The sequence below is a fragment of the Mixophyes fleayi genome, chromosome 3, assembly GCF_038048845.1.
Source record: "Mixophyes fleayi isolate aMixFle1 chromosome 3, aMixFle1.hap1, whole genome shotgun sequence".
Lineage (NCBI taxonomy): Eukaryota > Metazoa > Chordata > Amphibia > Anura > Limnodynastidae > Mixophyes > Mixophyes fleayi.
Genome location: NC_134404.1, coordinates 260,073,809 through 260,101,181, shown reverse-complemented (window position 1 = coordinate 260,101,181; position 27,373 = coordinate 260,073,809). Strand labels below are relative to the sequence as shown.

The 27,373-nt window shown below is 39.6% G+C and overlaps 1 protein-coding gene and 1 long non-coding RNA gene across 4 annotated transcripts in view; one reads left to right on the top strand and one right to left on the bottom strand.

Moving 5' to 3' along the window:
- Positions 1 to 9,113, bottom strand: part of WDR27 (WD repeat domain 27) — a 449,814-nt gene extending 440,701 nt beyond the window's left edge. For 2 of the 3 annotated variants that reach the window (XR_012689733.1, XM_075203516.1), the window contains exons 1-2: positions 9,001 to 9,112; positions 8,631 to 8,825 (exon numbers count right to left, since the gene is read on the bottom strand). Coding sequence is in view for 2 of the 3 variants with exons in the window: in XM_075203516.1 (XP_075059617.1) it covers positions 8,631 to 8,810 (180 nt within the window). In the remaining variant the exon portion in view is untranslated. Of the gene's footprint in view, positions 1 to 8,630; positions 8,826 to 9,000 lie in introns of all 3 variants that reach the window. The other variant, XM_075203518.1, reaches the window with a different exon arrangement.
- An 11,356-nt stretch (positions 9,114 to 20,469) lies between these two features.
- On the top strand, positions 20,470 to 21,547 carry LOC142142945 (uncharacterized). Its single transcript, XR_012689415.1, has 3 exons — positions 20,470 to 20,700; positions 21,297 to 21,380; positions 21,476 to 21,547. It is a non-coding gene; the product is annotated as an uncharacterized LOC142142945 (long non-coding RNA).
- The last annotated feature ends 5,826 nt before the right edge of the window (positions 21,548 to 27,373 follow it).

Below are 27,373 nucleotides of genomic sequence, written 5' to 3'. Positions count from 1 at the left end.
ATCTTGTAATGCCCTTTGGGCTTTGTAATGTTCCAGCTGTATTCCAAACCCTCATGAATGATATTTTCCAAGACCTTCTCTATCAATTCGTCATCATCTACCTGGACGATATTCTCATATTTTCTCGAGACCTCCCTTCACATAGGGAGCATGTAGGTCAAGTCCTGACTCGTCTGAGAGAACACAACCTCTTCTGTAAACTTGAAAAGTGCCTTTTCGAGCAACCACAGATTCCTTTCTTAGGCTACATCCTCTCGGGCACAGCCCTTCAAATGGACCCAGCTAAACTAAGAGCAATTGTGGATTGGCCCTTGCCCATCGGGTTGAAAGCTATCCAACGCTTCCTTGGCTTCGCCAATTATTACAGACAATTCATCAAGGGGTATTCTACCATCAATGGCACTGGTGCAGTTTTGTCTCAACGTGACGCTTCTAGGAAACTACATCCATGTGGGTTTTTCTCTCGCAAATTCCTCCCAGCAGAAAAGAATTATGGTATAGGAGATCAAGAATTATTGGCTATTAAATTAGCCCTGTCTGAATGGCGACATCTGTTGGAAGGGGCCTTGTTTCCTATTACAATATATACAGACCATAAGAACCTAATTTATCTCAGTTCGGCTCGATGTCTGAATCCGCGTCAAGCCAGATGGTCCTTGTTCTTTTCAAGATTTGATATTAGACTTACCTTCCGCCCGGGATCAAAAAATAAAAAAGCAGACGCACTTTCTAGGTCCTTTCATTCCGAAGACCAGAAATCTCCTGAGGACATTCATCCCATCTTTGACCCTAGTTGTGTCTTGGCTCTTACTCCTGTGAATAAATCTACTTGCCCTCCAGGCCGGACCTTCACATTACCACATCTACGTCTCAAGTTGTTACGCTGGGCCCATTTATCTCGCTTCTCGGGTCATGCTGGAGCCAAGAAGACTGGAGAACTCCTGACCCGGTACTATTGGTGGCCATCCCTTCTGAAAGATGTAAAATCATTTGTTTCTGCCTGCTCTAAATGTGCACAACATAAGATTCCTCGGCATAGACCCTTCGGTCCTCTTATTCCTCTACCTGTTCCTGAAGTACCCTGGTCTCAAGTATCTATGGACTTTATTACTGATCTGCCTCCTTCCAAAGCTCAAACAGTTATCTGGGTGGTGACAGACCGTTTTTCGAGAGCAGCTCATTTCATTCCTCTCAAAGGACTCCCTTCTTCCGCATTGTTGGCAGAAATTTTTATCAAAGAAATATTTCGCCTCCACGGCTGTCCACTCCATATCGTGTCAGACCGTGGTTCACAGTTTGTTTCAAGGTTCTGGAGATCCTTTTGTTCACAGTTAGGCATTAAATTGGACTTTTCATCGGCATACCATCCTCAGTCTAATGGCCTGACCGAACGGACTAACCAAGAGCTTGAAAAATTCCTACGAATGTATGTGTCTGCTCACCAAGCGGATTGGCTGGAACTCCTCCCATGGGCTGAATTCGCCCATAACAATCATTTCCATGAAGCTGTTGGTAATTCACCCTTTTTTGTCATGTATGGATGTCATCCCAGACCACCTACCTTTTCTCAAACTCCTATCTCCTCAGTTCCTGCAGTAAATTCCCTGCTACGCAAGTTTTCTCTCATTTGGACTCCAACCAAAAGTAATCTGGAGAATTCTGCTGCACGGGCCAAAACAATTTTTGATAGAAAAAGGTGTCCTGCACCTCCACTTCTACCAGGGGATAAAGTCTGGTTATCCACAAAAAATATCCGTTTAAAAGTTCCTAGTATGAAACTAGCACCCAAGTTTATCGGTCCCTACCGAATCTCCGAGATAATTAATCCAGCAGCTTTCAGATTGGAACTTCCATCCTCACTACGGATTCCCAATGTGTTTCATGTCTCTCTGTTAAAACCTGTGGTACAAAATCAATTTTCAAGAGTCACAGCTTCTCCGCCTCCGGCTACTTCTCAAGATCAAACTGAATATGAGATTAAACAACTATTGGACTCTCGTAGATCCAGAGGATCACTGCAATTCCTGGTCGATTGGAAAGGCTATGGCCCTGAGGAACGTTCTTGGGTTAAAGCTTCAGACATTCATGCTCCTCGTTTACTCAAACAGTTTCGGAAAAGATTCCCTAAAAAAATATCGTAGGTGTCCGGAGTCCACCCCTAGGGAGGGGGGTACTGTAACAATCCTGACCAGGTTTTGTTACTTTCCCTGTCTGCTCTGTTTTTCTGTGCATCACATGACTCACCCTCAGGGCGTGGTCACTTTACCTGCCCTATTTAAATTCAGCACTGACATCTGCTCACTGTCAGTGCAACTTGTTGCTAGCCTGATTCCATGGACTCCTGTGTATCCTGTGTCTTCCTGTGTATGAGTTTCAGTTCTCTACCTAGTGCTGGAGCACTTCTACTGGGATTTCCCTGCTGCAAGAATCATCTTGTGCGTATTACCAAGACTTTGTTTTCTCTCTATTGTGCCTCTACTGATTCACAGCTTGCTGCAAGTCTGTTCATGTGCATATAACAAGACTGTTATTGTGTTTATCCTTGTCACGCTCCGCCGTGGCTAATTGACATCTGCATATCATCATCTGCATATATATATATATATATATATATATATATATATATATGTTTTTCATTGAAGTTTTGAAGAACTACATCGTGTCTTGTCTCCTTATTCTGAACCTAGTAGACTCAGCATCTGGTCGTGTACAGGCCTGCTCTGACTATCAGACCTGTAACTACCAGCACCGTAACAGTGGTTAAGTGTACAGTGGGTAGAATGCCATTTTGTTGCCCGATAATGAAATTTTTATGAACTTTCCGGTACAGGAGAGAATTGGCTTTTCTAGTAAAATGGTATAGTGATGACATTTGCTAACAGGGACAGAACACCTCAATTAAATGTCTTAAACCAACTGTATTAATAGTGGACATTGGACGCAGATCTAACACTAGCATAGTACCCAGGGCGTCTGTGATCCGCTTTGCGACTGGGTGACAGGTTTCATTCTTGCTTCCTCTTGCAAAGGATTGCTTAACTACCAATTGTTGGTTCAGGGGATATTGATTATGAAGGTGTTGGGGGGGGAAGATTGCAGGTGCTGGGATGTAGATGAGAGAAGGGAGGCAGATGATGCTGGACTGCTTCTTGTTATTTTTTTTAACCTAAATTTCTGATTTTCTCAACAGTTTTCCAGGAACTTGCTGAAAAATGACGGAACATGGATGAGGATCCCAGATGGTTAAGGTCCCTACCTCTACTGAGTGTGGCTTTAAAAACGCTACAAATGGATAGACAACTCTTGTCAGAATTTGTGTAAAAATAATTCCACACTTAAGAGGTGGATATCTGGTCTTATGCCCAGGCATGACAGTGGCCTTTTTCTTATAACTGGCAAGAACTGCAGCAATTTTTCTTTTCAAGTGTATGAAAATAATATTGTGACATAGGAGGTGGTCAAAATTGAATAAAAAAAATGACTGGAAATTAGTGTTACTGAGGTTAATAATAATGTAGCTACAAAATAATACCTAAATTATGTTATTTTAACAAATAGCAAAACAAAACCAAACAAAACCAAAACCAAAACACGCAAGGGCGGTTTTGCAAAACCAAAACACAACGGTAATCCAGATCCAAAACCGAATACAAAACCAAAACACGGGGGTCAGTGACCATCTCTACAGAAGACACAACAAATAAAACATACCTGCAAATGTGTGTGAAGGGGTTAAATAACTACAAAACCTTTTTAAATAAAGCTGTGAAATTGAAATAATTAGATCATATGATTGCGTCTTTTGAGTTGATTATATTATTTGTTAGTTTCCTCTTTTATAGTATTTTACTATAAACTGTTTTTAATACCATTTTCCAGATTGGGAGCCCAATAGTTTCATAAAAAAAAATTTTAAAAAAAAAAAAGCTATCACTAGCTATACTAACATTGCTGTGAGAGATTTGTTAAATATGTTTTTTTATGGTGGCTTGGTGACAGCAACCTGCCCAAACCGCTAGGTCTGTCCTATATACCACTGATTAAGGCTACTTTTCCCTATTATTCAAGTACTGATATTTAAGATTTTTTTCTCTCTTTGTTTTTAAATTGGATTGATCGACTTATAACTTAAGTTTTAAGATCCTCTATACAAGGTATAACAAATTTCCAATTTTACAGCCTATGAATGGAGAGGTCTTTTTAGATGACACCAAGAGGATAATTCCAACACTGTTTATTAGATATGTTTTTACTTCATTAATGATGACCCCCATTAATGATACTCAAAACGGCCACAGATGGATTCTTGAACCAGTTTAACGAATTGAGACAATAATTTGAAAATCTGCTGGAATTTCTAGCATTCTTTAGCAATTAAAAAAAATTAAAAAAATCCAAACACCTGCAAGCTTAAAATTATACTTTTTTTATTTTTTTTTTGCAAAACACTGAATGTGAACAGTGACTTTGTTATTGTTATTTTTGTTATGTTACTTAAATAGTGTTTTAAAATAAAAAATATTTAAAAACACTAGTTTTAATGTGAAGAGTGAATGCAAACTGTAAACACAAAACTGAAATGGCAAATCTTGGCCACAAACAGCAAATTTCTAATTGTATGTTCAACTTCAGACCTATAGATGATTGTAGCGTGAACATGTTCGGACCTTCGAACTGGTGAAATTCAACTGAATTTTGAACTGGTTTGAAATTTTCGAGCATTTCTACACAGGGATTTGGAAACTACAAGAACAAGGGAAAACATAATAGAAAAGATGTAAAATTTGAACTAATGAGCAGGTGCACCGGTGATTTAAAATACAAAAGTCAGGACAATCCCAGAGGCTGCTGTTTATTCTATTCCTTCTAGTCTATTCTAATGTTTGCTAAAATTAATCTGTAAAATATAACCCTCAAAACACAACAAAATTTAAAGCTTCAATAAGCTCCTGAAAAGTTTATATATGTTTGAATGTCCTTATTGTAGAAGTGCCATTTCTAGAAATCAACTTGTATTTTAGATCTAGGTGTCTTTTCCTTTGCGCAACTTCTTTTCTTGTTCACGGTTGTTTTAGTCAGTATCTGTTCCTATCCTATGTAATTTAGGATTATGATGATGACTGATGATTTGGAAAAACATAAGGAATATGCAGGGAGTTTTTTTGGGTTGTTATTTATATTAAACATTATTTTTTCATGGTTGACAAAATCAATAATAGAAACAGAGAGCAATACAAAAATGAGGGAAATAGTACCAGAAGCAGTGTGAAATATGAATCAATACAGTAAATTACATATAGCCCTAGGCTAATATGCTCGTAGAACCCCATTGTCTTACAGGCTAATACACAGTAGGTTAAACAGAACTAGTCATTAATTTAAAATTTGGCTTTCTTTACTGTGACCAATGTTTATGTTCCTGTGTTTTCAAAACTTAGCTCCAACTGGCTTTTTAAAAATAGCTATGGCAAACTTTAATCATTTAGTTTTCATTAATCATAACTGTATAGAAGACTGGAAGCATGAATGAGCCCTACTGAGGGTGTAAAAGAAGGGAGAGGGAGAGAGGAAAGGGGGAGTGGTAAATGTGAAAAAAAAGGGAGTGGTAAATGTGAAGCCCAATGGGTGGAGAAGAAATATACGAAGAAATATAGAAGAAATATACGAACAGCCAGTAAGAAAATAGAAACTAAATATTAGAATTTAAGCTAAAGGACAAATGGTAATTAAATGTTATTATATATGTTTTGCAGAAAGATTTGGCAGAATTGTTCATAATGTCTGTCATGTATTCCATGCGGTATACATAGCATATTCTGGTAGTCTCTGCAGCAAAAGAGAAAGGAGTGAGGGATTTCCAATCCGCCACTAGTACACGGCGAGGTAGCTTTATTTGGTGCTTAGTCTGGGGGGGTCCAAGGAAAGAAGGAAATACTTGGACAAGAGTGGGAGGTCAACTAAGAAAATTGAGCGAATTGAGGTACGTAAGGAGGACAAATAATTAGACAATATGGGACAAGACCACCAAACTTGCAAAACGGTACCACGAATCACACATCCCTATCATCCACCTATCAGAAGCATAAGGAAATATTCTACTTAATCAGGTGGGAACGTAATACAAACAAAATAATAAAATTATATGGAAATGTAAGGAGTTTTTGTACCCTATATCTGCATGCAATGCATAATGTGCAGAAAATAGTCTCAGGGGGTCATGTTTAAACATTTGCATCTATGAGATACAATTGTCCCTCTTTATACTAACACCTCTTATAATGCTACCCATAATTATTATCTGTTTCCTCTTTGCATAAACGTGCATGTACAAATTATATGCTTGGCCATTTACTAAAGGTGGAAACAAGGCCAAATGTCCTGACCCCACCAGGACAGACGACCCACTATTACACTTTTCAGTAATAGACAAGAGACAGAGGTCTGCTTAGTTGGGGAGGAAGGGGGGGTAGAGTGGCATCTGTCTCCCTGGCCAATATAGTTTTAACTGTCTTGGGCCAAGTCACCTTAGCTAGATCAGGTCCACACCCAGTGTCCAAGAGGCAGGCAGAGGATGCTTCCAAGCCAATCTTATTGTGTTTATGATCCCTAATAAAAACAAACAAAATAGATGGGGAACATCTTGGTGGCCAGTTGCAGCCATTAACTGTGGAGCAGTACAGTTGCTGGGTATCATGGCTTCTGCCACACCTATTCGGTTAGACAGCTCCCAACACGCTGATTGCTAGAATATGCTATACATTCAATGATCAGAGTGTCAAGAGGTCCCCACAAATTAATTGGTGAAAGGACAGAATATCCAGAATGCTGGGAGATATCTGCTGGGTATCATTATCAGCGCACTAAAAGACAGCGTGAGAAAGTAGGATCAATAATACATTTGGGTCTTATATCGTGGTGCACCAGAGATCTTCATTTTGTCCAAAGCAGAAATTAAGGATTATATAGTGGAGAGTCCTGCATTATAAAGCACCAGAGATCTGTGGTCTGTTTAGTAAAGTTAGCATAGGTGTCACCATTCAGACCCGCTGATCAGACGGGCATTTACTTACCTGTCTCTCCCCGACTAATCCGCTCTGGGCGAACGCCGCGGTCTCTGCTGCAGACGCGAACCCGGCATTTTCATTCATTCATGTTCCAGACACCAATCAGCTGCAGATCCACTATAAGTGGCACCCCCTGCAAAGTGCCATATCTTCAGGTCTCTCCTCCTGGTAAGACGTATCCAAGTCCTGGCTTCTGTTTCACTTGTTATCCTGTTGTACATTCTCCAGTGCCTTATTGCTTGTTCAGCTACCAGCTCCATAGGACCTCTTCGGCAGCTGCTGCTGCAGAACATCTTCTCCTCAGTGTTCCTGACTCATAGGCGCTTCTCAGCTCCACAGGACCTCTTCGGCAGCTGCTGCTGCAGAACATCTTCTCCTCATTGTTCCTGACCCATAGGCGCTTCTCAGCTCCACAGGACCTCCTTGGTAACCACTGCTGCAGAACATCTTCACCTTGTTCCTCACTGGTTTCCTATATCCTGAAACCTCCTGTTCCTCAATATATTAGGCTCTCCTTCAGGTTTCGCCCATTAGCCTCTGAGAGGACTGCAACCTGCGGTTAGGGAGTTGCCAAGTCCATACTTCCCTTGCAGAAGTCCCTGGTGAAAACATCCCTCTCCGTTAGACTCCGCACCTCAAGGAGGGTGGCTCTAAAACCGGGCAAACACTTTGGACACTCCTAGACCTCTAAACTGTGACAATAGGCATGAGATCTGTATAGTAAATTCACCAGAAAGTTGGTGTGTTCTGCATTATATAGGCACTGACCAGAAATTTAGGTGTCCTGTAAAGTACAACTGAGATTTGGGGGTCTGCATTTTAAAAGTGACCTTCTTAACAGGGTTGGCATTAGATAGTAGTATGCAATATGTTGTGTGGTGGTCACATGATTGCTGTCTATATTGCATAGAAGTCACTAGAATGCTCGCTTTATTGCAGAGATGCCACCAGAATGTTTTCTGTATTGCATAAAGATCACTAGAATGGCTTATGTATTGCACCGAGGTAGCTAGAATGTTCTCTGTACTATCATACTTATCACTAGAATACTTTATCTCTATACTATATACATAATTTATGAAGATGCTTTCTGTATTGTATATCAATCACTAGAACACTATCTGTATTGTACCGATGTCACTAGAATATTTTCTGTATTATTCAGAAGTAACCAAATGCTCTGTGTTTTATGGAGATTACTAGAATAAAATTAGCTCAAATTTGTAATGTTGTCCCTCAAATTCAAATAATAACCCTTTACACAGACTAACTTGTACTAGTGAACATGTTTTTGCCCTGAAGAAAGCTTGCTAAGTCCTAATTTTTGTTTTCTGAACAAAATTGGGGACAACTAATGTGATTTGTGTCCTAGTCCATAAACGTCTTAATGCAACCCTGAGTATATATTACCCTCTTTATAAGGTTACCCTTGCTATGACACCAGTTTTGGTTTACTTTAATCGTGTGTAATAAAGAGGGAGCATCATATGTTGCATTTCATCTAAAGCAATATTTTCACTTGCTCACTGATAAATAGAAATTTTGATTTCACTAGTCAGCCATTACCTCTTCATGAATACTATCAGTCTTCCAGATACAAAGCTCATTTCCATTTAGTGTGAAGGCACAGTACTGGTGGGTGCATGCAAACTGTACATGAGATAGAGGAGTAGTGGATACTGTGGATCGAGTCTCAGAAACCATAGTGCAACGGAGCTCTTCCAATACAGGATTGTCTGTCAACATTTTGATTAGCACAGCCTGCAAGCACATAATAAACAAGAAATGTACTGTATTTATCTTATGGTGCGGTCTTGGCAAACATGGTAAAGCTGTAATGCGCCCAGGTTATGCACAGAAGCCATGATATGCTACTTAGAGAATTCAATAATTCTAAGTAAGAATCTTGGGTAAATGCACAATGTGCATTTCTTACCTCGTGTTATTGCACAAGTTGATATTTGGCAGCATAGACAGCAAATGCCCCGTATCTTAGCAACTAGGCAAACAGTGTAAGGTAACCGAAAAGGGTCAATGCCAAATTCATAACACTGTCCGTAGTTTTGAATAAAAGTCCATTGCGTCATTACGTACGCAAGAAAAGAGTTAATTTGCAAAAATATACTGTCTATATTACAGCGCCATATTTGTGAAGCCAGTGCCCGGACGTACCAAAGGATATGTCATCTCTTCAAGGAAAACAACATCTACAAACTTCTGTGCCATACAGTTAGCTGTTTCAGGAATCAGTTACATTTACTTTTTCGCCGTTTTTAGATTGTCGCTCGTCGGGAATCGTTTTTCCTCATTCTTAAAGGCGAAACTAGAACTCGTCGCTAGGTGGTGCTGTGTTAGCACAGCAGTTGTTGTTGATGATGGTGGTGTCACTATGATTGGAGTACGGAGCAGCCCATAATTCCGGCCACTCATTCTGATACTTGGAGGCGCTGTTGGAACAGATTCGTATCTGAGAGTAATGGGTATTGCTACCCACCTTTAAAATTTGTGGATATCCTCAAATCACCTTATCATCATCATTTATTTATATATTCGTCTGTTTATTTCTAGTATGGATGAAAATTAAATTATGCACTTTGTTATTCAAAAATGCACTAAAATACCAGAGAGCCATATTATCACCATATCTGCCAATAATAACATTTTAACTATGGAGTCTATAAGCCCTAAACCATGTGGAAATGGATTTTTCTGTATGGCTTAGGCCAGTGGTTCCAAACTTTTGCAGTTCGCGGCACCCTTAGAGTCTCCATAATTTTTTCAAGGCACCCCTCAAAAATAATTACCGAGCAGTCCCAATTTATAAGTAGCTAGGTCAAAAATTGTAATAAGTATTTAGGTCAGGACAGAAAAACTTATTTAGTTGTATGTAAAAATACACTGTGCCCCCTCTGCATCCTCGCTGTGCTCCGCTGCATCCTCGCTATGCCCTCTCTGCATCTTTGCTTCCCACCATGGCCAGTAAGAGAGAAAAAAAACAAAGAAAAAAATGTTACCAATTCGGCGGCGCCCGGGACCCAGCATCCTCTCTCCTGCCGCTTATTACTGAATGTCAGGCATGGTAAGTTTTTTTTGTTTTTTTTCCCTCTTCCTGTTAACGGCACCCCTGTGACAGCGCCGCAGCACCTCTGGAGGCGCGGCGCCCAGTTTGGGAACCTAGGGTTTAGGCATAAGCCTGTCCTAATCAGGCTGCCTCTATCTATAACAAACACTCACTTTAGCCCTAGACAATGCAGCTCCAGCTACTACATATAGGGGTAAATGTATCAAGCTGAGAGTTTTCCTTCGGGTTTGAAAAGTGGAGATGTTGCCAATAGCAACCAATCAGATTCTAGCTATCATTTTGTAGAATGTACTAAATAAATGATAGCTAGAATCTAATTGGTTTTTCAAACCCGCCGGAAAACTCTCTTGCTTAATACATTTACCCAATAGTCTCCGTTGATCTAAACCCCAACCATGCCACACCAAACAGACCCACTACCTGAAAATATGCTCCCACACTGCAGAGCACCACTGGAGGAAGTCCTGTTTCTATCCCAATTTCCTCCACTATAAATTCATCCTTTCATTTTATAGCACTGCCCTTTCAAACAAACATTCTTCAAGTCTCTAATATCTACCCAGTCTTTTAACCCACGTTGTCTCTTTGCCACTTTCAACTCACTTCTCTGCCCACCTGCACCTCCTCTTTCCTCCCTCACAGCCCATGATTTTGCCACCTATTTCAAAGACAAAATCGACACCATTCGACAATTAGATATTTCCTCATGCCAAATTCCAGTCACTTCACCCACTCTACCCACCTTTACCTACACTCCCCAATCCACCCTTAATTCATTCCCTCCAGTAACTGAAGACGAAGTCTCTGCACTTATTTCATCATCTCACCCTACAACCTGTCCCCTCGACCCTTTTCCCTCCCAACATTTCCGCTCCCTCTCCTCCACTGCATGCCAACCTCTATCTCACCTCTTCAACCTGTCTCTCTCCACTGGCACATTTCCATCCTTCTTTAAACATGTGCTCATCTCACCAATTATAAAGAAACCATCTCTTGATCCAGCCTCTCTCTCCAACAACCGCCCTATTTCTCTCCTCCCCTTTGCCTGTCTCAATTTTTCTCCTCTAATTCCATTCTCGACTCTCTGCAATTAGACTTCTGCCCCCAACATTCCACTGAAACTGCTCTCACAAAAATGATCAATGATGTACTTATTGATAAGTCTAAGGGATATACTTACTAAACTAAGGGTTTAAAAAGTGGAGATGTTGCCTGTAGCAACCAATCAGATTCTAGCTGTCATTTTGTAGAGTGTATTTAATAAATGATAACTAAAATCTGATTGGTTGCGGATTGGTTGATGATGATTGCAAACAGCTCCACTTTTTCAAACCTGTAGTCTAGTAAATATACCTCTAAGGGTCATTTCTCCATACTCATGTACCTGGACCTCTCTGTTGCTTTTGACACTGTTGATCATCATCATCATCACCATTTGATCACCCTCTTCTCCTACACACCTTTCACTACATTGGCCTTCGTGACACAGTTCATTCTTGGTTCATTCCTACTTATCAAACCGCTCCTTTAGTGTTTCTACCCCTGGCACATCCTCCTCTCCACTGCGGGTTGGGTTCCCGACACTGAAAGTAATGACAACCAAATAAACGACACGAAAATGCCTACAAGTACATTATCGTGGCAGCTAAATAGATGCAATGTAAAATAGACGCGAGGTATGTCCCCACATAATATGCGGGCATGCATAAAATCCCTACAAATGTGAAATAACAATAGAATAAATTACTACAATAAAGGTGAATGACAGTACTGAATTTCAACACAAGAAATACCTACTGCGAAATAATACCTACAAATATTAAAATCACTACAAAAAAATCTGACAATCAATATTACAGACACTACATAAATGCCTACCAAAATAAAAATGAAATATTAACTACAAATCCGAAAGTACTACTAAATGAATTCCTACATAAAATATTAACACAACATTAATGTCTACCCAAAACATCACTACTGAGATATAAACCCTACTCATTATATTTGTACACATACCCAAATTGATAATCTATTACTAAAAATAAAAAGCCAATGTATTGACCCTAAAAATAGGTGTATGAAAACGGCAATAGTGAAATTTATATCATTAATAGTTATGTAATTCCATATGTACCAGACTACTACATTCTATATTTGCTTTATCAAACATTACACTCTCCCAATCTGTTGTAACGTATTTAGTTTATCACATACTTGCCTACTTTTGGCGCAAGTTCTATCCGGGAGAGGGGCGTTACTGGAGGGCGGGAGGGGTCGGGGCGTGGCCAAACGTGTCATTTTGGTCCCCACGACGGACATGCCGTTCTGTCACGGGCGGGGCCAAAATGACGCGATTCACCGCGAATTGCGTCATATCGGGAAGGTAGTTGCGGGATGCTGGAGACTTGCCTCCTCTACCGGAAGTCCATGAGACCAACCCGAATTTCGGGAGTCTCCCGGACATTCCGGGAGAGTTGGCAAGTATGGTTTATCATTGACATTGAAAGTTGTTTGGGTCATAATATTTCTAACGTAATTTTGAACTTAGATTAACGTATATACTTTTTCCGACTGTATGTTTTCATTTATTCTCTAGCCATATTTACTACTACCCTTTTCTGTCGTACTCACAAAGAATTACGCCAGTTACTATGTCTTTAATAGCAATAATACGTCTGCTGTTTCATTTTGATTATAAATGGCATTTAATTAGACCTTAATCTTTTGTTTTTGGAGGAACTGTTGTTAATAACCAATATTTTATTGTAACTGCTGTAGTATAATTGTCTATGTTTATATTAATTGTGATGTAAATTTAAACACATTGATGCATACCTTGTAATTTATATGTTTTAAACATTAAATATATATTTTTTATTATTATTATATTCTCAACCATTCTTTAACAAAAATTCTCTACAACCATATTGTACAATACTCTTATATACATGTTAATCGAATTCTTTCTTATTTTTATATTAAAAAATTGTCACTGTTTTACACACAACCAAGTATTATTTATAACATAGTTCATTTTATCATGTAAGCATTGCACAGGCACATTATTTTGTATATGTGTTATTTTACTGTTAATTTATTAATGTTGTCATTATTAAAAACACTTGCATTAATGCTGTTATTGTACATTGACATCAAATGCATCAAATCCATTGATTGGGCAGATAAATCTGTTCTTCTCAATTCTTCATTTTCACAGTATTTTTGAAAAATAAAAAGTACATTGTTAGTATAAGAAACTGTATAGAAAATATTAACAATATTCCTAGACTCACTTTAAATGTAAATGTTTAAAGCACTTCAATCACTGTAACATCTCTAATTTTTAATCATAACTACAAAAATATATGTTATATCATTACCATAGCCCTAAAAAATAAGTACTTACATTTGATTAGGAAATGGAAGGCCCTATGCCATCACTCCACGATATGCCAGTTATATTCATGGATAGCAGTGATGGACCCCATTTTGTCTTTGTATTAGTTGTCTGTATGAAATAGAGATTATAATAACTATGTTATTCTTCTTTATTGTACATTGGATCGTATAAGAAAAACTCCTAATCTTCATCCAATCTAATATCTGTCCTATCATCATCATTTATTTATATAGCGCCACTGATTCCGCAGCGCTGTACAAAGAACTCATTCACATCAGTCCCTGCCCCATTGGATCTTACAGTCTAAATTCTCTAACATACACACACACAGACAGAGAAGGAGACTAGGGTCAACTTTGATAGCAGCCATGTAACCTACTAGTATGTTTTTGGAGTGTGGGAGGAAACCGGAGCACCCGGAGGAAACCCACGCAAACATAGGGAGAACATACAAACTCCACACAGATGAGACCATGGTCTGGAATTGAACTCATGACCCTAGAGCTGTGAGGCAGAAGTGCTAACCACTTAGCCACCGTGTTGCCAACTGTATGTTAAAAATAACATACAGTGTTGCTTTATCCACAAATAATATGACATTTTCATTGTCAAATCTAATACATATATTCACTCTGGTTGTAGTCCATAATAATTTAATGCTCATATCTTCTCCATGTGTATTGATTAATCCTTTAATGTAATCTTAAAGACACTTGCTCCTTTGCCGCATACTGTCTTCCCTATATCCAAAAAATTGAAAGCACAAAATTTATTATAAAAATAACCAAAGTATATTGGTCATTAAATACTTTCCATCCACAGTATTTTATATATCCTTTCGATTGTTGAAATGCTCTTCAACCTGTGGTAATTCTTATTCAGCACCCTCCTCTTCTTAGCATACAACATGTCCCTTTTCTCATATGTAGAAAAAGGTCACAGTTAATATAAAAATGTAATAAAAACGTTATTTGTAACATGTGGTAGCGCAGTGCTCAGACATTGCTCTAAGTGCAGATTTACGGGCAGTTTGTGGGAGGCAAGCTGACATCCAGACTTCTTTGAAGACCACCTCAGGCACATCACTTAGGTGCTCATTTTGGTAGTGCATTGGTCAACATTGCACATGCTCAGATATTGCTCTAAATGCACACTTACTGGCTACTTTTCGGTCAAACTCTTTTCATTTCACGTACAACAGTTTTATAAGTGGTAGGTGATCCCTACTAAATATGTCATGAGGTCCACTGTTTCCCTCTGGCTAATGCATGTTTGTAATGCAGTTTCCCGTGTTTTTTGCTCCCGTCGTGGTGGTGTTCTTCGAATGTTGGCAGTCACCTTCTGTATTTGGGCTTTTGTGGTGTTTCGTTCTTTAAAGAAGTAGGTGGTCAGGTTGTACACACCTAACTTCTTCCCACCCAATATGCTGTTCAACTGCCGGTGCCAACCTTCCAATTTATAATTTGTTCGTGGAATGCCCAACCTGTTATTTTCATTCATTGACCACATTCTGGGGGGGAACAAACGTGCTGTTCTTGTAGATTGGCTGCGAGTTCTTTCGCAATGTCTACCAAGAACATAATTTTCCTCAAAATATTTCACAACTGGTTGTGCATTTGGGTTGGGAACGCTTTAACGATGATGAAAATACAGACACCGAGGAGGCCTACCAATAAAATCCGAATTGACCAAAAACAATTTCACTATAAACAGACTTACCTCAAAACCGCAACTTATTCCGAATGGACAGCTCTCCGGAACTACACTTCCATGTCATCGCGACCTCTGTGAATGCTAATTTAAAGCGCCAATGTCGGGACCCTGCAGGTTAAGTGTTTAAACACTTAACCCGACAATGCCGCTTTAAATTAACATTCATAGAGGTCGCAATGACATGAAAGTGTTGTTCCGGAGAGCTGTCCATTCAGAATAAGTTGCGGTGCGATAGGAGATCTGCAGCGTCGGTTTTGAGTAAGTCTGTTTATAGTAAAATCGTTTTTTGGTCAATTCGGATTTTATTTGTAGGCCTCCTCTGTGTCAGATTTGTGGTCATCATTAAAACGATTACCACCGATGCATTTTCGGGTAACTTCCTCAAAGGCATCTGAGATGTCGTTCGGGGGCATAAAGGCAAGGGCTTGCAAATGCCTTATGCGGAGTGCAAAACCAGGGTTAGTGCCGTACAGCTGAGCTAATCCTGCTGTTTGGATGCTTCGGTAAAGGTTCTGACCCAGGTGAAACAAGCAACGTTTGTGTTGACAGTTTCCAAATTCGAGCTGGGTGGCATTTATTGCAGCTATTTCAAAATCAGTGAGGATATATTACGGTGCCAGGTCGATGTCAAATTCCATGGCAAAATTCTGGAGTTCGTCTAGAAACTTTTGATAGTACTCCCGGCTTTTACTCGAAAGTATTCCATAAGCCAGGGGCACAAAACGTCTGGTGTCTTGATTTGTACCAACCATAGCATGGATGGTGTAGATCTGCCTAAATAATATTGGGAACGTTTTGAAGGTGTCATCCATCACCCAATATGAGGCCTCCTGTTAGCTCCCAAATGTGGTTGCTCCCCGCGAAATTGCTCTCCATCGATTTCTTTTCAATTGTCAGGGATATTGATCTCGTTTATAGACGTTGGCTGTGCCGGCATGTCAGCAAGTTTAACCCTCTTCACCGATTGCCTGAGAGCAGATCGATATAGCATGTACACTGTGCTTGTTGATGGCATTTCTGTTGTCACACTTTGATGATCTTCTTGAACTCGTTACATCGCCTATAGCACCTTTCTCCACGCTGTTTGTTCTTGGTGAAAAGGAATCCATTGATGTTAAGTAGATTTCCACCTTTCTGAGATGGCACTAGGGAAACAGATTCAGTTGCCATAATTTCTATAGAATGATAATCCGCGTTTAAAGAAATTCCTCTAATTTGCTGAGATTGTTCACAAAGGTGGATACCAGTGGAATGGCAAGCAGGTATCCCAAAGAGGTATATAGCAAAAGCAGTTCTCTGTAAAAGAGCCAGGCAAATCCAACTATATACCACAAATTAGCAAACTTATTCAGTAATAATAAGTGGCGATTTGACTTTTTATATAGACTGCTGTGAGGTGCGACTATTTACCTACATTACGTAATTATTTACACTATGACAGATTGTCTGATTGATAGCAGAAAGTTACAGATGTCAACCTGTGTGTCTGCAGTAATTTAATGTTTGTTATTCAATTAGTTTAACCGGAACTGGAGACAGCGGCAGGAGACTCCGGACCGGACACAGCGGCAGGAGACTCAGGACCGGACACAGTGGCAGGAGACTCAGGACCGGACACAGTGGCAGGAGACTCAGGACCGGACACAGTGGCAGGAGACTCAGGACCGGACACAGTGGCAGAATATACTGGATATACTGATAAGTTACCCTCGGATTGTAACTTTATGCGCCTCCCAGACTGTGAATGGTGATATATCAGGGGTCTTATTTAAAGTAAAAAAAAATCATTTAGAGCCTCCGTTAGTTCATTACCAGTTTTTAACGTTAAATATAAATCTGTATTGTGTATATTCTGCTATTAGATCTTTAAAATATGTTTTTATGATTTTTAGTGGCAGGTCATTAATAATATTATTAAAATCTTACTATGTAGGTTAAATACTTTTGGTTTCAGTCAATTTCTAAACATAATGTTGGTCAACTTATGTCATAATGTCCTTATTTTGGGTTTGATTAATATATTCATATATTGTGCAATGATTTGGGATGGAAATGAAAGAATTCAATTAGACTATGTATAGTGTTATCTCCAAAATGAAAAAAACATGGTATTCATTTTGCATAGGGATGTTAATATCCACTGCACTCACATTACAGTTTGCATGAATAATCCATGTACTATAATCTGGTGTGTTCATTTGTACCGCCCCCTTGCTCCACTTATGTATATTAATAAATTGCACAGTAAAAATAACTAAGAATGAATTCAATGTACAGACAGTGTAATTTGAAAAACAAAAATTGTTTATTATAAAGACAATCCTTAACAATATATACTAAAATCAACATTTAGCAACATAGATTATATCAACATTTTTTTTTTTAATAATATTGTACAATGATTAATTGTTGCCTAAAACTGTCTAATGAACATGTTACAATGGTTAATAAAGGTTTGTAGTATAATGTCAAATTTAGGGCAGTCTCTTTTATTTTCAGTATGTGTTATGGATTTTCAAATGCAAGTTCCATGGCTCAAACAACACATGTGCAGGATAAATCTGTAGAGAGTTTGTAGAAATTTTCCATTTCTAAGTTATTGCATATTATCTTCATTATGATATTCAGTTAATGTGTTGTCAATTATAGGCTTTCTTAGTTTCTTGTAGGACACTGGTTGCTTTCACGGTGTAAACAAGAATGAAAAAAAAAAAATAGTATATCATATATTTTTAGCTAAAATTACACAAGATTATAACATGGCAGATATCAATTTAAAATAATAAGGCTTAAAGTATGAAGATTTATAATGATTACCTCAGCAAATTTTTAGTTATAAAAACAATGTCTAGAACTAACTTTTATTTAAAGATACCAACATTTCGAAATGCAAATTGATTAACTTGTCTTCAGTCTGTATTTTGTGAGTTAAAGAGGTTATGTTACAATACACTTTAGTTGACAGTCTTGAATTGAAGTTCCAATGTCTGTCAATAGATAATAAAAAAATAAAAAGAATTACATATACACATACTAGAAGTTAATTAAAGATGGAGACAAGACAAGAAGCCTGTCAGAGGCCAAATAGGGGTGAAACAGCCAATGAAAGAAATGTGAAAACAAAAACAACATGGAGTGAAGGACAGATCTATGTCTGGCCCCAAGTGTAATTACCTGATGTGGCCTGTAGGTTGTTCTCTCTTCAATGGTGAGGTGGTTCTTCTGTGGAAGTTGTCTAGTGTTCACTTTCAGTTTCATCTGTTTGCGTCGCTGATTCCGAGGTTGATACCCGGGCATGTTGGTAATGCGTCACAGCACTTTCTTTGCCATTTCTTCGCATCATGTCATTTATTATGAGTTGCAGACTTGTGGAAACTGAATTGCTCGCTGCTGCCGCCTGTTGCTGTGTGATCTACATTTCATTCAAAGTTGCCCACATTTGATGCTGTGATATTTGTATATTCCTGAGTACTGTAGAATATTCCATTTGATGCATTCCCTGGTTCAAAAGTGTTTGGGCAAAGAGATTTTGATTTGCCAAAATTTGTCTCTGAGTGTTCAGAACCATGCAAATCACAGAGGAACAAGTGGCTTGTATCTGTGAACTTGCATAGTCACAACCTTCTTCCTCACGCTGTGTTGGTTCAGGTGATGAACCAGATGGTTCAGATGTTTGGAATTTCATCTTCTGATGATAGTGTGTTCACCCGTTCTGATATTTCTTCAGTAGTGTCCGTGACCTCAATTGTGGTGAGGAACACCTTTTCAGGTTGCATGGTGTTCACACTAAGAAATATTTAGTAAGGGAAATAAGTCCAAACTTGAGAATTACATTGACAGATTATCAAAAGTAGGTTTCATGTTCTGTATTAAGTTTCTTCAACAGGTGGATATGGATTATATGTGTGGATCAGACATGTCCTAGATGTACTCTAAATGTGAATGTAAAAATATCATACATTTTTTTTTTTTGCTAAAATAAAATATTTTAGAAAACAAAGTTGCATGAAATTGAAAATATTAGAAAATATTACATATGTGGTTTCAGAAATAAATATGACATATTTGAACACATTACGTTACATTACATTATCAACGAGGGAGAGTATGTTTACCACTTTAAATGAAAATAATAAAAAGCTTACCATGAGACTGCAGTTTCCCTTTTGGAGTCTTCACAGGAGATGTTCATCCGATGTGTTCAGGTGATCATGTAACTTCTCCTGCCATTATTATTATTATTATTGTAGATTTGTAAGGCGCCATAGTGTTGCGCTGAAAAAGCTTGTACAGTGTACAAGCTCCGATATGCTCTATTTATAGCTTAAGGCAGTAAACAGGAAGATCTCAGGGACAATCAGCGTTCAAGAAGGGTCAAAGCTAAAGGTCACAACAGGAATCGGGTCAGAAGCAGAGTATCCACAGGATAGCAAGGAGCAGAGCTGGTCAGCAATAGTGCAGTACACGGTGGCTATAACTGGCAGGAAGGCTAGGGCTAGGTACACACTGGAGCATTTTCATCCAATAATCAGACAAACCAGCTGTCATACGACCGTTTGGTAGGAAGTTGGGTTAGTGTGTATAGTAGAGATGGGCGGGCTCGGTTCCCCGAGATCCGAATCCTACCGAATTTAGCCTATCCGAGTACCGAGCCGAGCACACTTGATACTCTCCCGCCCTTTTGGATTTGAACACGAGGCAAAACGTCATCGTGACGTATTCGTTTTTCTGAGCTCGGTTCTCGCGAGATTTGAAAAGCATAAATACCAGCCTCTCGCCATTTGACAGAGGGAGAAAGCAGGGTTAGGTCACACTGGCTATATCAGCGCAGGGACAGAGCAGTAATTGGACACATTATTGTTTCTATTCAATACCATTCTAATCTTAATACCAGTTGTTACAGCAGTAAGAGGAGAAGGGAGGAGGGTTTTTGTTCAGTTTCTGTCACTCCAAGTGCATTTGGGGTGTCCCCCATTCTTTTGCATTATTTTTTCTGGCTGTAAAAAGTCATATTTGTCAGCAGTATCCAGCGTCGGACTGGCCTGCCGGTGAGCCGGACAATCCACCGGTAGGCCCAGATGCTGGTTAGCCACGCCCCCTGCTGGGTCCGTTAGCCACGCCCCCGCTGGGTCCTTTCTCTAAATTCACCTGTGAGTCACTGGTGACACAGCCAGTATTACTTAGTGATACAAAGTAAATCCTTCACTGCTGCAGCTAACCCGACGGAACTAGAAAGTTGCTTGACAGCGTGACAAACTGCAGAAAGCCGGGACTTCAGTGCAGACCCTTCACCCCTGAGTGCATATGACTTCAAAGTGCATTCCAGGAGGAGATTTATTACAGAGACACACAGGGGACAGCGCAGAGTGCTGGTGCTGCCAGCATGTTGCTTCAGCCAGGGATCCTGTCACATGTATGAGAGACACACAGATCTGAAGGTAAATCATTCTAGTGTGTACACACAGATATCGGCAGGCTGATCGGGGCTGTTTTCTGTGTTTTTTTCGTAGTGTGTACCTAGCTTTAGACGTAGAGTAACTAAATGTGGTAGATTGGAGAGGATTGCTTCCACACAAAAAGACAACTGTTTATGTTGATATAAGCCATCCTAGCATGCAAACACAATGACACATCCATGGGAAGAACAGTTCCTCTTTTTCAGAAATTCCCATCCCCTGACCGCCAGTCTTTCTTATTGAATTCTAGTATTTTATTTTGTTTGTTTTAATTTGTGCTTTATAGTAATTTGCGTCTGGAAGTCCGTAAAATATGCACTAAGTATGGTGAAGCAAAAAAAAAAATTTGTTGGAGCTTATCTGATACAATCCTGTAGAGATAGGTGAGTTTGGTTGTATTTCATTTAAATTCTCCACTTAATAAGATGACAATTGCAGATGTTTGGAGATCTTTAACATGGTAGTTTTGTTTTTGTCACGTGCATGTGACAAAACTGCTTCATAGCTTCCCTATTTGGTTGACAGGCAAAGTATTTAGTGTTTTAATTAATTGATAACGTGCCCTGATTTGGAAATAGGAGGAGATGGTTTAAGAAGTAATGATCAGTCTCCAAAGGACCAATGTATTCTAGTGCTGCTGAACCAGCTCATGACCCTGCATGGTGAGTGTGGCACAGAGTACTGCAAGAGAGATTTCCTACAACACCTATCTTTGTGGACTGGTTGGAAATTTCTAAATGTACCCATTTTTTCCCAGATAGGGCCCCCAAAATTCCAGGATCCAGACAAGCCGCAACTAAAGAAACCAGCAGCCACAGGTGGTGACAAGAACAGGTAGGAGAGTCTGTCAAATGTTCTGAGTCTAGTGGGAAAATCCTGATTTTTTTTTTTCTTTTTTTGGTGACTGTTCTGCCCAATCTATGGGGCAGGTCAAGACTGTGTAATCTTTATGTACACACTGCATTCTTTTTATACTACACTAGGGTGCTAGCTGTCCTTTGTGGGCTGATCACTTCCCCTCTAGTTTCTGGTCCTGCCTCTTTGATAGCTGGCCACCCCCCTTCTGGTGAGCCCCTGGCGTTGCAGCCCCCGGTGGGCCCTTCATGCCCCAGTCCGACACTGGCAGTATCTAAAACAATTTGTAGCACTACAAGTGCTTTGGGCTCAGAATGGATTCAAAGCAGTCCACATATGAGCAGTATGAGCAACCAGGTTCTGTCACTAGTCCTGATGGTAGTGTTCCCAGTACGTCATCTGGGAAAGGCGATGTCAAACTACACAGTCTTTTGAAATCAGTCAAAAAAATACACACCCAAAAAAATTTTACTGTGTTGAAGCAAAAAAGAAGTGTAACTGAGGAAAAGTTAAGTGCCGATTAAAAAAAAAATTGCCAACATGCCATTCTACACACGCAGTGGCAAAGAGAGAATGAGGCCTTCACCTTTCTCTATTAGTGGCAGATCAAAAAATGTTACCGATCTTACAAGTGGTGCACAACTACTGATACGCGTCAAAGCCGACCTGCAACATAACAGTAAGGCATTAGAGGATAATGTTTGCTCTGAATCACAAATGACACCAATCTCTGTGGAGAGTCCATCCAACAGTGGGATGTCTATTCGTGAGCATTCTGTTAGTGTACCCATAAAGAGGGACCCTTTCAGCAGTACTGCCGATGTGTGCCTGAACAGCCTGAGTGTAGCCGGTGATACACAAATTGAGGATGCCACTGTGGAAATAGAAGAGGATGAGGGGGAGATTTGTGTAGGCGACGAGGGCACTAATGAGGATGTTGATGAGGATGAGGTTGTTTGTGTAAGTCCTGCACCAGTGGCAGCAGTTCTGGCACGTGACAAGAAAAAGGCCATTGTCATGCCAGGCCATAAAACAAAAAAATCCACTTCTTATGTGTGGAATTATTTCTACCCCAATCCAGACAACAACTGTATAGCCATTTGTAGTGTATGTCAAGCCACAGTCAGTCGAGGGAGAGACCTTAACCATCTTGGAACCTCGTCTATGTTACGCCATTTGACGAGAGTTTATGGCAAAGTGTTGGGAAAAGCTGAAAGTTCTTCCAAAAAAATTACAAGCACTCCATCATCAACTTGGACCCTCCGGTCACCAACATCCCGACGACTACAAAATACACCCACCACACCATCCTCATCAATATCCTCAGTAGCACTCGGAGTTAGCCCGGCATCCCACTTATTAAGGCTGGATGACTCCCCCACTATTATTGATTCCTCTGAAGAAAGCGTTAGTCCCACTGCTGCTGCTGTTGCTGGAGGTGAATCGTCAGCCCAGAGGAAGGCCAAGAAAAAGAGCAGTCCTACATTTCAACAATTAACTGTGAAACAATCATTTGCTAGGGGAAGCAAATATGACAGCAGTCGCCAAGCGAATCACAGACGCCATGGCTGCCATGTTAGTGTTAGATCTGCATCCAATATCCACAATAAACGCAGCTGGTTTTTCACAGTTAATTGAGGTTTTGTGTCCGCGTTACAGAATTCCATTGCAACACCATTTTTCGCATAAAGCTATTCCACAACTCTACCAAAAGTGTGTACAAATGTAGATTGCGCTGAAAAATGCCATTCTGCCCACTGTCCACTTAACCACAGATATGTGGACAAGTGGAAGTGGTCAAACCAAAGACTATATGACTGTGACAGCCCACTGGGTTGGTCATTCACCTTCACCAGCAGGAACAGCAGCAGCATGTACACCACTACGTAACATTTGTCACAGGCAGGCTATTCTTTGTATCACCGGCTTCACTAACAGGCATACAGCTGACAATTTGTTACGCAAACTAAGAGATGTGATTGATACATGGCTTATACCACTTGGACTCTCCCCAGGATATGTCATTTCTGATAACGCCAACAATATAGTGCGAGCATTACAGCTGGGTGATTTCCAGCACATTCCCCGTTTTGCTCACACCATCAACTTGGTGGTGCAGAGCTTCCTACGAAATAAGCAGGAGATGCTTTTGGTGGCCCGTAAGATTTCAGGCCATTTCAGGCATTCTGCCACAGCATGTAGAAGATTGCAGCAGCTCCAAGAGCAGTTTAACTTGCCCTGCCACCAACTTAAGCAAAAGGTGGTAACTAGGTGGAATTCCACCATGTACATGCTGCAGAGGATGGAGGAACAGCGCAACGCCATCCAAGCGTATTGCACAAGCCATGACATTGGTAAAGGAGGGGGGATGTATTTCACTCTTGCACAGTGGGGAATCCTTTCAGTGCTGTGCAAGGTGCTGAAACCATTTGAAGTTGTGACATGTGAAGTGAGTGCGGATTGTGCTAGTTTGAGCCAAGTCATTCCTATAATTAGACTATTGGAAAAGCAGGTTGAGAAACTGAAGGAGATGAAAGCAAGCAATTCCGCAAAGTATGTTGGCCTTGTCGATCAAGTACTTAATTCGCTTCACAATGATCCTCGAGTTATTAAGATCTTGAACTCGGATCAGTACGTTTTGGCCACTGTGCTTGATCCAAGGTTTAAGACCTACATTGAGTCTTTGCTTCAAAATGAACGAGATGTGAACTTTTGCAAGGAGCTATTGCTCAGCAAGTTGTCCGCTGAACTGGGCCTTTGCTTGACGACGTGTCCTCCTTCAGTTCCTCAAGCAGCTGCTGCTCGTAAAAAATTTAATTTTCAAAAAAGAAGCAGGGAAGATGCAGAGGGCAGACCAGAACAGTTTAACATCTGGGCTGGTTTGAAGGATTTTTCTAAAAAATTTGTAACCTTGCCCATAACTCCATCCAATATGAGTATTAACATGCAAAGGATGGTGGAGGATTATTTTCAAGAGGTAATTGATATGGAAATGTCAGACAGTCCCTTTCCTTACTGGGAAGAAAAGCAGGCAATTTGGAAACCCATGTACAAACTTGCTTTGCAATACTTAAGCTGCCCACCCTCCAGTGTGTACTCTGAACGAGTGTTCAGCACAGCAGGGAACTTAGTCAGTGATCGCCGTAGAAGGTTACTTCCCAAAAATGTGGAGAAAATGATGTTTATAAAAATGAACTACATCTTCCACAAGGAAGACCTTCACCATCTAAGACATCCAAGCACTGACTGCTCTCTAATGTCGGATTCAAGTGGCGATGAATTGATAGTCTGTGATGATGACGTAGACACTGATGAGGGTGAGGATGAAGCTCCATATGATGACGATAACATCTTTTTAAAACTTTCTATGTAAGTGTAGGGTGCAATCTACCCCCAAAGAGGAAAGGGACTTGGGGCATTTCCATATCACGCACCGTCTTGTAAGACTGCTGTTTGGGCAATTTCTCCTTAAGGGTAGGGTGTCATACACAGAGTGACCCCAAACTGTCTTTGTCCATTTCTCTTAATATTGTACAGTCTATAACGGCTGAATTTTTTGGTATTTTATAAAAGTGGAGGGCGGCCTAGAGAGACAGAAACCAAACTGTCTTTCTCCATTCCAATTAATATTGTACAGTCAGTAACGGCTGAATTTTTTTGTATTTTATACAAGTGGAGGGGGGCCTAGAGAGACAGAAACCAAACTGCCTTTGTCCATTTCTTTACATATTTAACTATAAGTGTAGGGTGTAATATACATCCAAAGACGATGGCTGCATTGCCAATATTCATAGATGAAGAGGAAGACAATCTGGTTTGTGTGTCGAATTAATGAAGGCCTACCAGGAATTAAACTGTTTTTTGGATAATTTATTAGCTTTACAGTTACATTACTTATCCAAGAAACAGGTGGAGCACTAAATTTGGTTATTTTAGGCCCAAAAACATTGATTTGTAAACAAAATAGCAAAACAAAACCAAACAAAACCAAAACCAAAGCACGCAATGCCGATTTGGCAAAATCAAAATCAAAACACGACGGTAATCCAGATCCAAAACCAAAACAGGGGGGTCAGTGAGCATCTCTAGTGTATAGTGACACGATGGTCGAAAATCGTATCAAAGTGTCGATTGTCGGCTCATTTGGTTGGTCGTACTGTTTAATATTTTCTGACCAATCCACCTAACGATCATGTAGTGTGTATAATTTTCCGATCGATCCACCACCAATTGCCGATAGCTCCTTGAGCTGCGACTCCTTTGGGGGCGTGTGTATGTTAATTTCTGATGCGTCTACCAGTCCCACGTGGTGTGGTGTCAGAACGTCACTCATTTTATAATTAGGTGCTTCTAGCGGTAGAGCGATAGCAGGGGGTAAATGTATCAAGGTCCGATTTTTTCAGCGTGTTAAAATCACGGCAAGTCGAGGGTGATCACCCGGGATTTTAGTCCAAAATTTCTCAAATGTATCAAGCTGCGATTTTTACCCTGATCTTCAAAATCGCTGGTCATCTCTGGCGCTTTGCTGCAATGTAAAACACTCCCGTGTTAGCTAACTCTCCTATGTTGTAGCAGCGTGTTAGGTAAACACATCACTGTTACACTGTTCTGCAATACAGCCGGAGGTCCCAGCAGCTGTAAAAAGTGTTAAAAATAGATCAAAGTCTTTTTAAAAAAAAAGTGTGGGGTCCCCCCTCTATTATTAACCCTAGTGCTGTCAGACTACTGCTGGTTCTGTGCAAATCTTGTAAAAAATTTGCGTGGGGTCAAATCGGACCTTCATACATTTACCCCCAGGTGTCTATTGCATTAATGCGTATAGCATATGTCTGTCAGTTTAATTATAAACCTTTGTCAGTGTAGTCTCATAAAAAAACGTTTTATTTATATATGCATTGCTTATGTCTGCCTACTTAATTATAGCCATGTGTCACTTTATTGTACACTCAATACGCATAAATAAAAAGGTTAAATATGTGTATTGCATTTATCTGCATGCATAATATATTTTTGTATATAACACACATTTTTGTGTTTCCTATAGATGTGTATAGATGTATATTTTATATATGTCTGGTTGCATATTAGTACACCTGTGTAAATTGTTCTGCATCTTGCACCTGTGTTCTGTAAAACAATTTACATGTACATTTAAGATGTTTTATAATAAAATCTTTATTTACTTGTTAATGCATATATTTGTAAAATACACATAATAAACCACACATTATACATCCAACATATTTATTGTTGAATTATGCTTCAAAAAAGAACATGTGAAAAATACAAACTACAATGTTTCAACATATTTTTATTATTACTATAACATTTGACTTTTTAATGCTGAAAGTGCCTAAGCTTCAGAAAAAAACTGAAAAACTGAAACATCTCCATGAAGCCTTTTTCTATTTTTTTTACATCATTGATGTTTGTCATTAATTCTTTAAAATATTCATCAAGCCTTTCCATCTTCTCTACCACACCCTGCAAAGGACTACCAACGTTCTTTTCTCACTCAGAACTTTGACCGATATGATGATGGTGTCTAGGAGAAAAGGAAAAAAAAACGTTTAGCATTTAGCTTCTATATCTGTAATAAAGTCTAGTTCTTTTCCAACACCAAGTAAAGTTTTAATGTGCTCACCTTCTACACTGCTCGTAATAACTTTATGTTGTGGTTCCTCTTGTTGCATCTCTGCAAAGGTGCCCTTTACCTCCATGGGTTCTGTAAAACAGGCGCCATTTTGGTTATTATAACATTATACGTTTCTCGACAAAACATTTTACAGTTTCCACATGT